This window comes from Larus michahellis, chromosome 2 (assembly GCF_964199755.1).
Source record: "Larus michahellis chromosome 2, bLarMic1.1, whole genome shotgun sequence".
Classification (NCBI taxonomy): domain Eukaryota; kingdom Metazoa; phylum Chordata; class Aves; order Charadriiformes; family Laridae; genus Larus; species Larus michahellis.
This window is the reverse complement of record NC_133897.1, coordinates 169757264-169769221: the sequence shown is the minus strand read 5'-3', so window position 1 is coordinate 169769221 and position 11958 is coordinate 169757264. Positions and strand designations below refer to the sequence as shown.

Sequence of the window (11958 nt, the reverse complement as noted above, 5' to 3'; positions counted from 1 at the left end):
CTGCTGGGCCGGGCGGGGGGGGGGGACGGCCCACTATACTGGTGACACTGGGCAGGGATGGGGGGGGAACTAGGGAGGGATGAAGGGGGGGAACTGGGGACACTGGGCACTGCTGGCCGGGCGGGGGGGGGGACGGCCACTATACTGGTGACACTGGGCAGGGATGGGGGGGGGAACTGGGGAGGGATGAAGGGGGGGAACCAGGGATACTGGGCACAGGCTGGGGGGGGGGGGGACACCAGTGACACTGGGCAGGGATGGGGGGGAACTGGGGACACTGGGTACGGCTGGGGGGGGGGGACACCGGTGACACTGGGCAGGGATGGGGGGAACTGGGGAGGGATGAGGGGGGGAACTGGGGACACCAGGGCACTGCTGGCCGGGGGAGGGGGGGGGGGCACACCGGTGACACTGGGGGGGGAACTGGGGACACTGGGCATGGATCGGGGGGGACCAGGGACACCAGGGCTGGGGGGGGGGGGGGACAGGGCCTGGGCAGGGGGCACCGGGCAGGGATGGGGGGGGGCGGGGGGGAACAGAGCAGGGATCGGGCCCACCGGGCCGGGCAGGGATGGGGCGGGGGGGAACCGGGGCCGGGGAAACCGGGGACACGGGGCAGGGCTCGGGGGGAACCGGCGACGTGAGGCAGGGCGGGGAGGTGGGGGGGAACCGGGCAGGGATCGGGCCCACCGGACCCGGAGGATGGGGGAGGGGTGGACGACGGCCCACCGGAGCCACCGTGCAGGGATGGGGCGAGGGGGGACGGGACACACCGGGGCGGGACACACCGGGCGGCCCACCGTGCAGGGATGGGGGGAGGGGGGGACAGGGGGCAGGGATCGGGCCACCGGGGACACCGTGCAGGGATGCCGGTGGGGGAACCGGGGACACCGGGCAGGGACCGTGGCGGTGAGGGGGGGGGGGAAGGGGGGGAGAAACGGGCAGGGATCGGGCCCACCGGGCCGGGCTGGGGCCTACCGGGGCCAGCGGTCATGGATGAGGCGAGGGGGGACCGGACACCGGGGCCACCGGTCACGGATGGGGCGAGGGGGGACGGGACACACCGGAGCCACCGGGCAGGGATCGGGCCCAGCGGGCAGGGATGGGGCGAGGGGGGAACCGGACACCCCGGTGAGGGATGGCGGGGAGCGGGGGGGGGACGGGGACACCGGTGCGGCCGTTGCGGGCCCACCCCCGCTCCGCAGCGCGCCCCCGCCCGGTGACCTTCCCGCCTCGGGGGAAGGGTGCCGGGGGGGGGGACGGCGTGTCCCGGCGGTGCCGGGCGCGGGTTCTCACCGTGGGGGGCGCGGCCCGGGCCCGCGGCAGCAGGAGGCGGCCGTAGGGCCGAAGCGGGAGGCTCCGCACCGCCGCCACCGCCGCCGCCATCGCTCCGCTGCTCCCGGCGGCCGCCGCGACGAGGTCGAGGGGACGCCGACCGCCCCGCCCACCCCGCGCCGGACGTGACGTCACGCGCACGCCGCGCCGGAAGGCGCGTCACGCGCCCCGCCCACGCCGTCCACACCCCCACACCCCCCCCCCCGAACCGCCCCGCAATAGCACGACACCGGCTCCGCTCCCGCTCCCCGCCTTTATTGCAGCGCGACACCGGCACCACCCCCCCCCGGGGACGGACCGGGCCGGGACCCCCCGGTACAGACTGGGGACACCCCACCCCCCCCCCGGGACCCACCGGGGGGAGACACACACACACCCCCCCCGTACAGACCGTGCTGGGGACACCCCCCCCCCGGAACCGACGGGGGAAAGACCCCCCCCACACCCGTACACACCGTACTGGGACACCCCCCCCCCCCCCCCCCGGTACGGACTGGGGACCTCACCCCCCACGCCGGGACGTTCCCCCCCACGGTACAGGATGGGGACCCCCCCACCGGAACCGACCGGGGAAAGACACACGGACAACCCCCCCCCGTACAGACTGGGGACCCCCCCCCCCGTACACACCGTGCCGGGACATTCCCCCCCCCGGTACAGACTGGTGGGACCCCCCCGGTACAGACTAGAGAACCCCCCTCCCGTACAGACCGGGCCAGGACCCCCCCACCCCCCTGGGACCGACCGGGCAGAGACACACCCCCCCCCCATACACACCGTGCTGGAGAGGCCCCCCCCCCCCCGTACAGACCATACCAAGACCCCCCCCCCCCCACTAGAGACCGGGGACCCCCCTGACCCCCTGGGACCGAAGGGGGAGATCTCCCCCCCCCCCCCCGATACAGATGGGGGACCCCACCAAGCCCCCCCCATACAGACCCCCCGTACGCACCAGGCAGCGATCGACCCCCCCGGCTACGGATGGGGAAGAGACACCCCCCCCATACACACCGTGTCGGGACCCCCCCACTACAGATAGGGGACCCCCCCCCCATCCCCGGGACCGACCAGACCATGGCAGGACCCCCCCAGTACAGACTGGGGAGCCCACGGACCCCCCCTACACACCCGGCACACACCGACAACGCCCCCATACGGACCAGGGAGAGACACCCCCCCCTACAGACCGTGCCACGACCCCCCCGGTACAGATGGGGCCCCCCCCCGGCCCCCCAGGAGTGACCAGGGGAGAGACACACCCCCCCATAAACAGCGGGGGCTGCAGCCCCAAGGGGGGGTCCCCATGCCAGCACCCACCCCCTCCCCAACCCAGGGCAGGACCCGCTGCCACCCCCGGGGGGGCTGGGCTGGGCCGGTGTCCCTGCGCATGGGGACAGGGACGTCACCCTGCCACCCCCCCGGCCCCGGCCGTGGGTCTGTCCCGGGGTCTGTCCGTGGGTGCAGCTGTGGGTCTTCCTGTGGGTCTCTCCGTGGGTCTGTCCATGGCCGCTCCATGGGTCTGTCCGTGGGTCCCTCTGGGGTCTGTCCGTGGGTGCAGCTGTGGGTCTGTCCGTGGGTCTGTCCGTGGGTGTCTCCGTCCATGGGTCTCTCTCTTGCATTCTGCCCGTGGGTCCAGCTGTGGGTCTGCTCTCTGTGGGTCTGTCCGTGGGTCCCTCTCTCCAGCAGGGGTAGGTGCCGAGGTCCATCTGTGGGTCCGTCCGTGGGTCTGTTTGTGGGTCTCTCTGTGGGTCCATCCGTGGGTCTGGCCATGGGTCTGTTGGTCTTGACGTAGGTCTGGCCGTGGGTCTGTCTGTGGGTCTCTGCCGGTCTCCCCGCGGGTCTGTCCCGGGGTCTCTCCTGTTCTGTCCGTGTGTCCAGCTGTCGGTCTCTCTGTTGGGTCCATCTGTGGGTCCGGCTGTGGGTCTCTGTGGGTCTGTCCGTGGGTCAGCCCCTCACTTCCAGCAGAGCGTGTTCCAGAGCAGCAGCCAGCAGGGGTAGGTGCCAAGGTCTGTCTGTGGGTCCGTCCGTGGGTCCATCCCTCACTTCCAGCAGAGCACGTTCCAGAGCAGCAGCCAGCAGGGGTAGGTGCCGAGGGCGAGGAGGGGGCAGAGGAAGGCCCCGTAGAGGTGGTGCTGCAGTAGCCCCTGGGCCAGCGCGGCCAGGAAGAGCTGCCAGCCCTCGCCCGCCGCCGCCGGCGCCTCCACCAGCTCCCGCTGCAGGAAGATGCCCAGCAGCAGCGTGGCCGCCGGCGTGGCCAGCACCAGCAGCGCCGCCAGCAGCACCCTGCGGCCCCGGCGGGGGCGGGGTTGGGGTGGGGGGGGCACCGTCAGCCCCGGCGGGGGACGGGGAGACACCCCCCGGTGTCCCCCACCCCCGGGGAGAGACCCCCTGGCATCCCCCCCCTGCCCCCGGCATCCTCACAGCCCGGGGAGAGACACCCCCGGCGGCGTCCCCCCCCCCCCAACCCCAGGGAGACACCCCCCCGGCATCCCCTTGCCCCATGGAGGACCCCCAGCGTCCCCCCGCCCTGGGGGGAGATCCCCCCCCCCAACCCCAGGGAGGAGAGACCCCCCCAGCATCGTCACAGCCCGGGGAGAGACACCCCCGGTGGAGTCCCCCCCCCCCAACCCCAGGGAGACACCCCCCCGGCGTCCCCCTGCCCCACGGAGAGCCCCCCAGCGTCCCCCCGCCCTGGGGAGAGATCCCCCCCCCCAACCCCAGGGAGGAGAGACCCCCCCAGAATCGTCACAGCCCAGGGAGAGACACCCCCCCCCCCGGCGTCCCCCTGCCCCATGGAGAACCCCCCGGCGTCCCCCCACCCTGGGGAAAGATTCCCCCCCCCCACCCCAGCATCCCTCTGTCTCGGGGAGAGATGCCCCCCCTCGCCCCCCCCCCGGCATCCCCCTGCCCCACAGAGAGCCCCCAGGATCCCCCCGCCCTGGGGAGAGATTCCCCCCCAACCCCAGGGAGAGACCCCCCCAGCACCCCCCCCACCCCACGGAGAGCCCCCAGTGTCCCCTTGGCATCACCCCACCGCAGGGAGAGCCCCCCCCAGCATCCTCACAGCCCAGGGAGAGCCCCCCCGGCATCCCCCCACCCTGGGGAGAGCCCCCAGTATCCAGGGAGAGATTCCCCCCCCCCCCCAGCATCAGCCCACCCTGGGGAGACCCCCGGCATCTCCCCAGCAGCCCCCTGTCCCGGGGAGAGCCCCCCCCCCAGCATCACCCTGCCCCAGAGAGACCCCCCCCCAGTGTCCCCCAACCCCGGGGAAAGAGACCCTGCCCCAGGGAAAGCCCCCCCAGCGTCCCCCCCCCCCCGCCATCTCCCTGCCCTCCCCGCCCTGGGGAGAACCCCCCCCAGCAACCCCCACCTCGGGAAGAGCCCCCCCAGCACCTCCCCACCTTGGGGAGAGCCCCCCCGCTGTCTCCCCAGCATCCCCCCACTACGCCCCTGTCCTGGAGAGAGCCCCCCCCAGCGGCCCTGCCCCATGGACACCCCCTCCGGCATCACCCCCAGCACCCACCAGTGCCCCCCCCCACCCCCAGGGAGAGCCCCCCAGCGTCCCCCCACCTCGGGGACAGCCCCCCCGGCATCCCTGCCCCAGGGAGAGCCCCCAGCGCCCCCCCACCTCGGGGACAGCCCCCCCCAGCATCCCCCCGGCCTCCCTGCCCCACGGAGACCCCCTCTGGCATCACCCACCCCCCGGCATCTCCCCGGCACCCACCAGCGTCCCCCCGCACACACCCCCCAGCGCCCCCCCACCTCGGGGACAGCCCCCCCGGCATCCCTGCCCCAGGGAGAGCCCCCAGCGCCCCCCACCTCGGGGACAGCCCCCCCGGCATCCCCCCGGCCTCCCTGCCCCACGGAGACCCCCGCTGGCATCACCCCTGGCATCACACCGGCACCCACCAGCGTCCCCCCACCCCAGGGAGAGCCCCCAGCGTCCCCCCACCTCGGGGACAGCCCCCCCAGCATCCCCCCGGCCTCCCTGCCCCACGGAGACCCCCTCTGGCATCACCCCCGGCATCGCCCTGGCACCCACCAGCGTCCCCCCACCCCAGGGAGAGCCCCCAGCATCCCCCCGACCGGAGCGGGGGTCCCGTCCCCTCCCCCCCCCCCCCCCCCCGGCGTCCCCGCTCACTTGGGGCCGTTGGGCTGGACGGCGGCGGCGGCGGGGACCATGGTGGCGGCCAGGAGGAAGCCGAGGGAGAAGTTGAGGAGCGCCAGGCAGCCCAGCTGCAGCGCCAGGTACAGCAGCGCCAGCAGCTTCAGCGTCATCCAGCCCCGGTCGCTGCCGCCCCCCGCCAGCACCCTGCGGGGGACACGGTGTGAGGGGGGGGGGACACACACACGCTCGCTGGGCACGCCACCGCACCGAGCGGCGGTGACACCCCCGAGGGACGGGACGCCACCCAGAGGGATCGGGACAGGCCGGAGATCCTCCCGGCATCCAACCTCTCCCGGCCCCTGGAGACCTCCGGGGGTCAAGCGGGGTGGGGGCAGCCCCCGGTGCCAGCCCAGGCTGGGGGTGGGGGGATGGAGAGCAGCCCTGAGAGAAGGGCTTGGGGGGGCTGGGGAGGGCGGGGGGGAAACGCTGCCCATGAGCCGGCACCGTGCGCTGGCAGCACAGAAACCCCCCCGCAGCCTGGGCTGCATCCCCAGCAGCGTGGGCAGGGGGGCGAGGGGGGGATTCTGCCCCTCTGCTCCGCTCGGGGGAGACCCCCCTGCAGTGCTGCCTCCAGCCCCGGGGACATCGGGAGGACACGGAGGTGTCGGAGCGGGGCCGGAGGAGGCCCCGGAGATGCCGGGAGGGCTGGAGCCCCTCTGCTGGGAGGACAGGCTGAGAGAGCTGGGGGGGTTCAGCCTGGAGAAGAGAAGGCTCCGCGGAGACCTTCCAGCCCCTTCCAGGCCCTCAAGGGGCTCCGGGAAAGCTGGGGAGGGACTCTGGAGCAGGGAGGGGAGCCCCGGGACGAGGGGGAAGGGTTTTAAACCCAAAGAGGGGAGACTGAGATTAAAAATAAGGCAGAAATTCTCCATGATGAAGCTGGTGAGCCCCTGGCCCAGGTTGCCCAGAGAAGCTGTGGCTGCCCCATCCCTGGGGGGGTTCAAGGCCAGGTTGGAGGGGGCTCGGAGCGACCCGGTGCCGGTGCCAATGTCCCTGCCCAGGGCGGGGGGGGTTGGACTCAGTGGCCTTTAAAGGTCCCTTCCCACCCAAAGCATCCCGTGATCCCAGCACAGCTCCCCCCACCGGACCCCCGGCACCTGTGGGTGTTGTGGGGCAGGGCCATGCCGGCCACGTAGATGGCGATGACGGTGAGCACCACGGCCTCCGACTCGGAGACGGGGAAGTGCTGGGTGGCCACGTGCTGCCCCAGCACCGGTAGGTAGTAGAGCGCCAGGCCGGCCGCGTGGCAGATGACCAGCGGCGGCACCAGCGCCAGCAAACCGGGACGGGACTCCTGCGGAAAACGGGGTTGGGGGGGGATGAGGCCGGTGGGACCGCGGCGGGGGGGGGTTCCGTGGGGAGGGGACGGGGAGGGGACAGGGAGGGTCCGGACCTCCCCGCCGGCGTGGTCACTGTCCCAGAGCCGCTCGGCGCCGCCCGTCTCGCTCTTGCTCAGCTTCATCCAGAGATCCAGGGCGTGGGGACGGTCAAGGGAAAGGAGCGGAGAAGGTTTGGACACCCCCCCACAAGCCACCCCATCCCCGCCTCCGCCCAAAAAAAAAAAAAAAAAAAGGATATCTTGAGGATGAGGACGAGGATGAGGAAGCCGAAGGCCGGCATGTAGACGCCGATGGAGACGAAGCGGGACAGGGAGGGCAGGAGGTAGAAGAAGTAGGACTGGTGCAGGCGCTCCAGCAGGTTGTTGAGCTTCCGAAACATCCCCTCCAGCGTCCTGCGGGCACGGCGAAGGCGGCGGGGGCGGGGGGAAACTGCACCCCGGGACGCCCCCCAACCCCACCCCCGACCCCAGGCTGCCCCCGAGCCCGCGCTCACTTGCCCACGGTGGTCATGTCGTACTTGTACTGCCGGAAGCTGTTGATGCCGCGGAGGGTGATGGCTTCGATGCGGTAGCGGAGGAAGAGGCCGTGGTCGCCGCGGGGCTGCCCCGAGGCCTGGGCCAGCACCATCAGCAGCAGCGTCTGCAGGCTGTGGGCGAAGGCGGGCAGCGAGTCCCAGTCCGAGCGCGGCAGCTGCCGGGAGGAGAAAAGCTTTAAACTGGGAGAGGGGAAGACACTCGGACTGGGATGCGAGGAAGGAACGTCGCCGGGCGGAGGGTGGGGAGACGCCGGGCCGGGTTGCCCAGGGAAGGGGGGGATGCCCCGTCCCTGGAGGCTGGACGGGGCCCTGAGCAGCCTGGGCTGGTGGAAGATGTCCCTGGGTGGAATGGGGCGATCCGTCAGGTCCCCTCCCACCCAAACCAGTCTGTGAGCCGGCGACCCAGCAACCGACAGGCCGGGGGGGTTCAGCCTGGAGAAGAGAAGGCTCCGGGGAGACCTTCCAGCCCCTTCCAGGCCCTCAAGGGGCTCCGGGAAAGCCGGGGAGGGACTCTGGAGCAGGGAGGGGAGCCACGGGACGAGGGGGAAGGGTTTTAAACCCAAAGAGGGGAGACTGAGATTAAAAATAAGGCAGAAATTCTCCATGATGAAGCTGGTGAGCCCCTGGCCCAGGGTGCCCAGAGAAGCTGTGGCTGCCCCATCCCTGGAGGGGTTCAAGGCCAGGTTGGCCGGGGCTTTGGGCAACCTGGGCTGGTGGGAGGTGTCCCTGCCCAGGGCAGGGGGTGGCACTGGGTGGGCTTTAAGGTCCCTTCCCACCCAAACCAGTCGGTGACTCCATGACACGAGCCAGGACGCTCTCGGCCGCCTGTGACGCTGGCCGGGCGGGACAGGAGCCCCCCCAGCGCGTGTCCCCGCGCGCCGGGGCGGGCCCACCTTGCCCTGGATGGTGCAGAGGAGGCCGTTCTTCTGGCAGAAGGCGTGGAAGAGGTTGAGGAGGTCGAGGTTGGGCAACTGCCCGTTCAGCCCTTCCACCGCCACGTCGAAGCTGGTGACCACGTCGCTGCTCAGCTCCAGGGAGATGGCCGCCTGGATGGCCCCCGCCCGGCCCAGCGTCCCCGAGGAGCGGATCTCTGCGGGCACCGCGTCAGCGCCGCCGGCACGGACGGGGAACGGCCACGGACCGCCCCCCGCCACCGCCGAGCCCCAGCCTCACCGGTGAGGTTGACGTCGTGGTAGGCCTCCAGCCAGGCCTCCATGCCCAGCAGGTCGTGCTCGTTCACCAGGAAGATGATGTCCTTCGCCCAGTAGATCTGGCCTGGAGGCAACGGGGAGGCTGCGGCAAACCGGTCCCTGCCCCGGCACAGCCCGGCACAGACCTGGCAAAGCCCGGCACAGCCCCAGTGCCTGGCACACACCTGGCAAAGCCCGGCACGGTCCCGGTAAAGCCTGGTCCCTGCCCTGGCAAAGCCCGGCACAGCCCCAGTGCCTGGCACAGTCCCGGTAAAGGCTGGCACAGCCCCAGCAGAGCTCAGTCCCTGCCCTGGCAAAAGCCAGAAGAGCCCCGGTGCCCTGGCACAGCCCTGGCAGAGCCTGGCAAAGCCCGGCAAAGCCTGGTCCCTGCCCTGGCAAAGCCTGGCAAAGCCCGGCACAGCCCAGTCCCTGCCCTGGCGAAGCTCAGCACAGCCCTGGTGCCCGGCACAGCCCTGGCGCAGCCTGGCACAGCCCCAGCAGAACCCAGTCCCTGCCCTGGCAGAGCCTGGCACAGCCCCAGTGAAGCCTGGTCCTGCCCCAACAAAGCCCGGCACAGCCCTGTCCCTGCCTTGGTAAAGCCTGGCACAGCCCCGGTGTCCGGCACAGCCCTGGTCAAGCCCAGTCCCTGCCCCAGCAAAGCCCTGGCAGAGCCTGGCACAGCCCTGGGAGAACTTGGTCCCTGCCCTGGCAGAGCCCGGCACAGCCCCTGTGCCTGGCACAGCCCTGGCACAGCCCGGTCCCTGCCCTGGCAAAGCTGGGTGCATCCCTGGCAGAGCCCCGGTGCCTGGCACAGTCCCGGCGGAGCCCGGCGCAGTCCTGGTAAAGCCTGGTCCTGCCCCAGCAAAGCCTGGCACAGCCCTGGCAGAGCCTGGTCCCTGCCTTGGTAAAGCCTGGCACAGCCCTGGTGCCCAGCACAGCCCTGGCAGAGCCCAGTCCCTGCCCTGGCAAAACCCAGCACGGCCCCGGCAGAGCCTGGCACAGCTCTGGCAGAGCCCAGTCCCTGCCCTGGCACAGCCTCAGTGCCTGGCATAGCCCCGGCAGAGCCCGGCACAGCCCCAATGAAGCCTGGTCCCGCCCCGACAAAGCCCGGCACGGCCCTGGCAAAGCCCGGTCCCTGCCTTGGCAAAGCCTGGCAGAGCCCTGGTGCCCCGGCACAGCCTCGGCAGAGCCCCGGTGGGACCCGCTCCCCGTGCTGCCCCCCAGAGCAGCCGGGTCCCCCGGGACCGTGGGCACCCAGCACTCCCACCCCCCACGTCCCCACCGGGCAGGGACCCGCCTGGGGACGGGGATCCCCCCCGGCCATCGCCCCGGCACCCCGGAGCACCCCCCCCACCTCCCCAAGGCCGGGGCTCACCTCGGAAGTAGGAGGCGAGGGCCAGCATCAGCCCCACGGCCTGGTTGTTGTGGGGCCCCTCGCTGCAGGGCACGCTCAGCACCAGCGCCTCGGTGCTGGCGGCGCGCGGCGCCCGCAGGATGCCGTACACGTTGGTGCCCTTCACCATCTGCCGAGGCAAGGGGAGGGCTGGCACGGTGGCGGGGGGGACAGGGGACGACAGCCTCAGCCGGGCCCCCCCCCCGCTTCAGGATAGGGGTTTTTGGGGTTTTTTTTTTTTGGGGGTGGTGGGGGGGTGTCTGTACGTACGTAGCGCTCGCGGAGCTCGTCGGGGAAGGGCAGGGTGCGGGAGAAGGGCTGGCGGTGCACCTCCAGCCCCAGCGTCCACATCGTCTTCTCCAGCCAGGCCACCGGCATGCCCCTGGGGAGGGGGACAGGCGGGATGGTGGACCCCCCCCCCCAAAAAAACACCCACCTCCCTGCTGAGGGGGGGGCACCGCCGCCTGCCGACCCCCAAGCTCACCCCGCTTTCTTCTTGTGGCCGGCAAACTCGCGGGCGTAGGAGAGGGCCCTCTCGCCGAAGAGGAACTGCTCCTCCACCATGGTGGAGCCCATGGCGTTCTCCGACATGTAGGTGCGGGGGGCCAGCGGCTGGAAGGCCAGGGCCAGGAACCAGCCCAGCCCCGCCACGTAGCTCAGGGCGCTGGGGGGGGACACAGAGGGGGGTCAGGGGTGTGGGGGGTCACCCCCGACATACACACACACCCCCCCCCCGCGCCCCACGGCACTCACCAGAGCGGGGTGTTGAGGCGCAGGACGAGGCGGGAGAGCGCCCGCCGGCAGTGGGGGTCCGACAGCAGCCCCATGGCGGGGGCTCGGGCTGCTGGAGGGGGGGGGAAAGGGGGGAGGACGGGGTCCACAGAGGCACTGGGGGGCTGCCCCACGGCACCCCTCGCCCCGGGGCTGCCCACGGTCCAGCTGGGACCCCCGCAGGCAACCGCAGCCCCCCGGTGAGCCCCACGGGCCTGTCCCCAAATAGCCTGTCCCTGCCCCACAGCCTCTGTCCCTGCCCCACACGCACCCCATGGCCCCATACTCGCCCCACATGGCCCTGTTGCTGCCCCACACAAACCCTGTGGCCACCATCCCTGCCCCATAGCCCCGATCCCTGCACCCCACACACACCCCATGGCACCTCCCTGCCCCACACACACCGCACGGCCCTGTCCCTGCCCCACAGCCTCCATCCCTGCACCCCACACACACCCTATAGCCCTGTACTTGTCCCACACGGCCCCAGCCCTGCCCCACACGCACCCCACGGCCCCGTCCCTGCCCCACAGCCCCATCCCTGCACCCCACACACACACCATGGCGCCTCCCTGCCCCACACACATCCCACGGCCCCGTCCCTGCCCCACAGCCCCCATACCTGCACCCCCACAGCCCCCAAGGCCCCGTCCGTGCCCCACGCCCCCCACAGGCCCCATCCCCTACACGCCCCCCACAGGCCCCATCCCCTACACGCCCCCCACAGCCCCACACCCGCCCCACACGCACCCCACGGCCCTGTCTCTGCCCTACACACACACCCCCTGCCCCATACCCGCCCCACACCCCCCTCCCCGCCCCACAGAGACCCCCGTCCCCCCCCACCTCTGGGCCCCGCCGCCCGCGCAGGCCGCTCAATCGCTGCCGGAACGGGGCAGGCGCGGGGGGTGGAGCGCCGAGACATCGATGGGCACCGCCCGCCCCGCCCCGCCCCGCGCATGCGCCGTAGGGCAATGGGGGGTCAATGGGGCGGGTTTGGGGGTCAATGGGGGCGGGTTTGGTGGGTCAATGGGGGTGTTTGGGGGTCAATGGGGGCGGGTTTGGGGGGTCAATGGGACTGGGGAGGTCAATGGGGCAGGTTTATGGGGGTCAATGGGGCTGGGGAGATCAATGGGGTGGCTTGGGGGGGCAATGGGGGCGGGTTCGGGGGAGTCAATGGGGCTGGGGAGGTCAATGGGGGGGTTTGGGCGGGTTCGGGGGGGTCAATG

At 72.4% G+C, this 11958-nt stretch overlaps 2 protein-coding genes across 6 annotated transcripts in view; both read right to left on the bottom strand.

Annotated features, from left to right (window-relative positions):
* Positions 1-2149, bottom strand: part of CYC1 (cytochrome c1) — a 6649-nt gene extending 4500 nt beyond the window's left edge. The window contains exons 1-2 of the mRNA XM_074573570.1: positions 2143-2149; positions 1297-1587 (exon numbers count right to left, since the gene is read on the bottom strand). Of these exons, the coding sequence (XP_074429671.1) occupies positions 1297-1587; positions 2143-2149 (298 nt within the window). The remainder of the gene's footprint in view (positions 1-1296; positions 1588-2142) is intronic.
* Positions 2150-2492: 343 nt separating this feature from the next.
* GPAA1 (glycosylphosphatidylinositol anchor attachment 1) lies at positions 2493-11671 on the bottom strand. Of its 5 annotated transcripts, none has more exons than XM_074578092.1 (12): positions 11576-11623; positions 10712-10799; positions 10443-10622; positions 10229-10340; positions 9941-10088; positions 8549-8650; positions 8269-8465; positions 7334-7530; positions 7079-7232; positions 6598-6977; positions 5477-5647; positions 2493-3618 (listed from the first exon to the last, which is right to left on the bottom strand). In XM_074578092.1, exons 2-12 carry the CDS (start codon positions 10783-10785, stop codon positions 3375-3377), a joined length of 1959 nt encoding a protein of 652 aa, XP_074434193.1. In that variant the 5' UTR covers positions 10786-10799; positions 11576-11623; the 3' UTR covers positions 2493-3374. The 5 variants fall into 5 exon arrangements, with proteins under 5 accessions (XP_074434193.1, XP_074434192.1, XP_074434191.1 ...); XM_074578091.1 differs by having other exon boundaries at positions 2494-3618; positions 10712-10802; positions 11576-11671; XM_074578090.1 differs by lacking the exon at positions 11576-11623 and having other exon boundaries at positions 2494-3618; positions 6598-6794; positions 6894-6977; positions 7358-7530; positions 10712-11124.
* Between the last annotated feature and the right edge of the window lie 287 nt (positions 11672-11958).

Excerpts from the sequence above, each read along its gene's own strand:
- GPAA1 (XM_074578088.1), bottom strand. The coding sequence starts at position 11,109 with ATGGGGTGTGTGTGGGGTGCAGGGATCGGGGCTATGGGGCAGGGATGG. Across the intron at positions 7,531-8,268 it reads TCTGCACCATCCAGGGCAAG|CTGCCGCGCTCGGACTGGGA; the intron begins GTGGGCCCGCCC and ends TCCTCCCGGCAG. Across the intron at positions 5,648-6,597 it reads CTGCCCCACAACACCCACAG|GGTGCTGGCGGGGGGCGGCA; the intron begins GTGCCGGGGGTC and ends TGTCCCCCGCAG.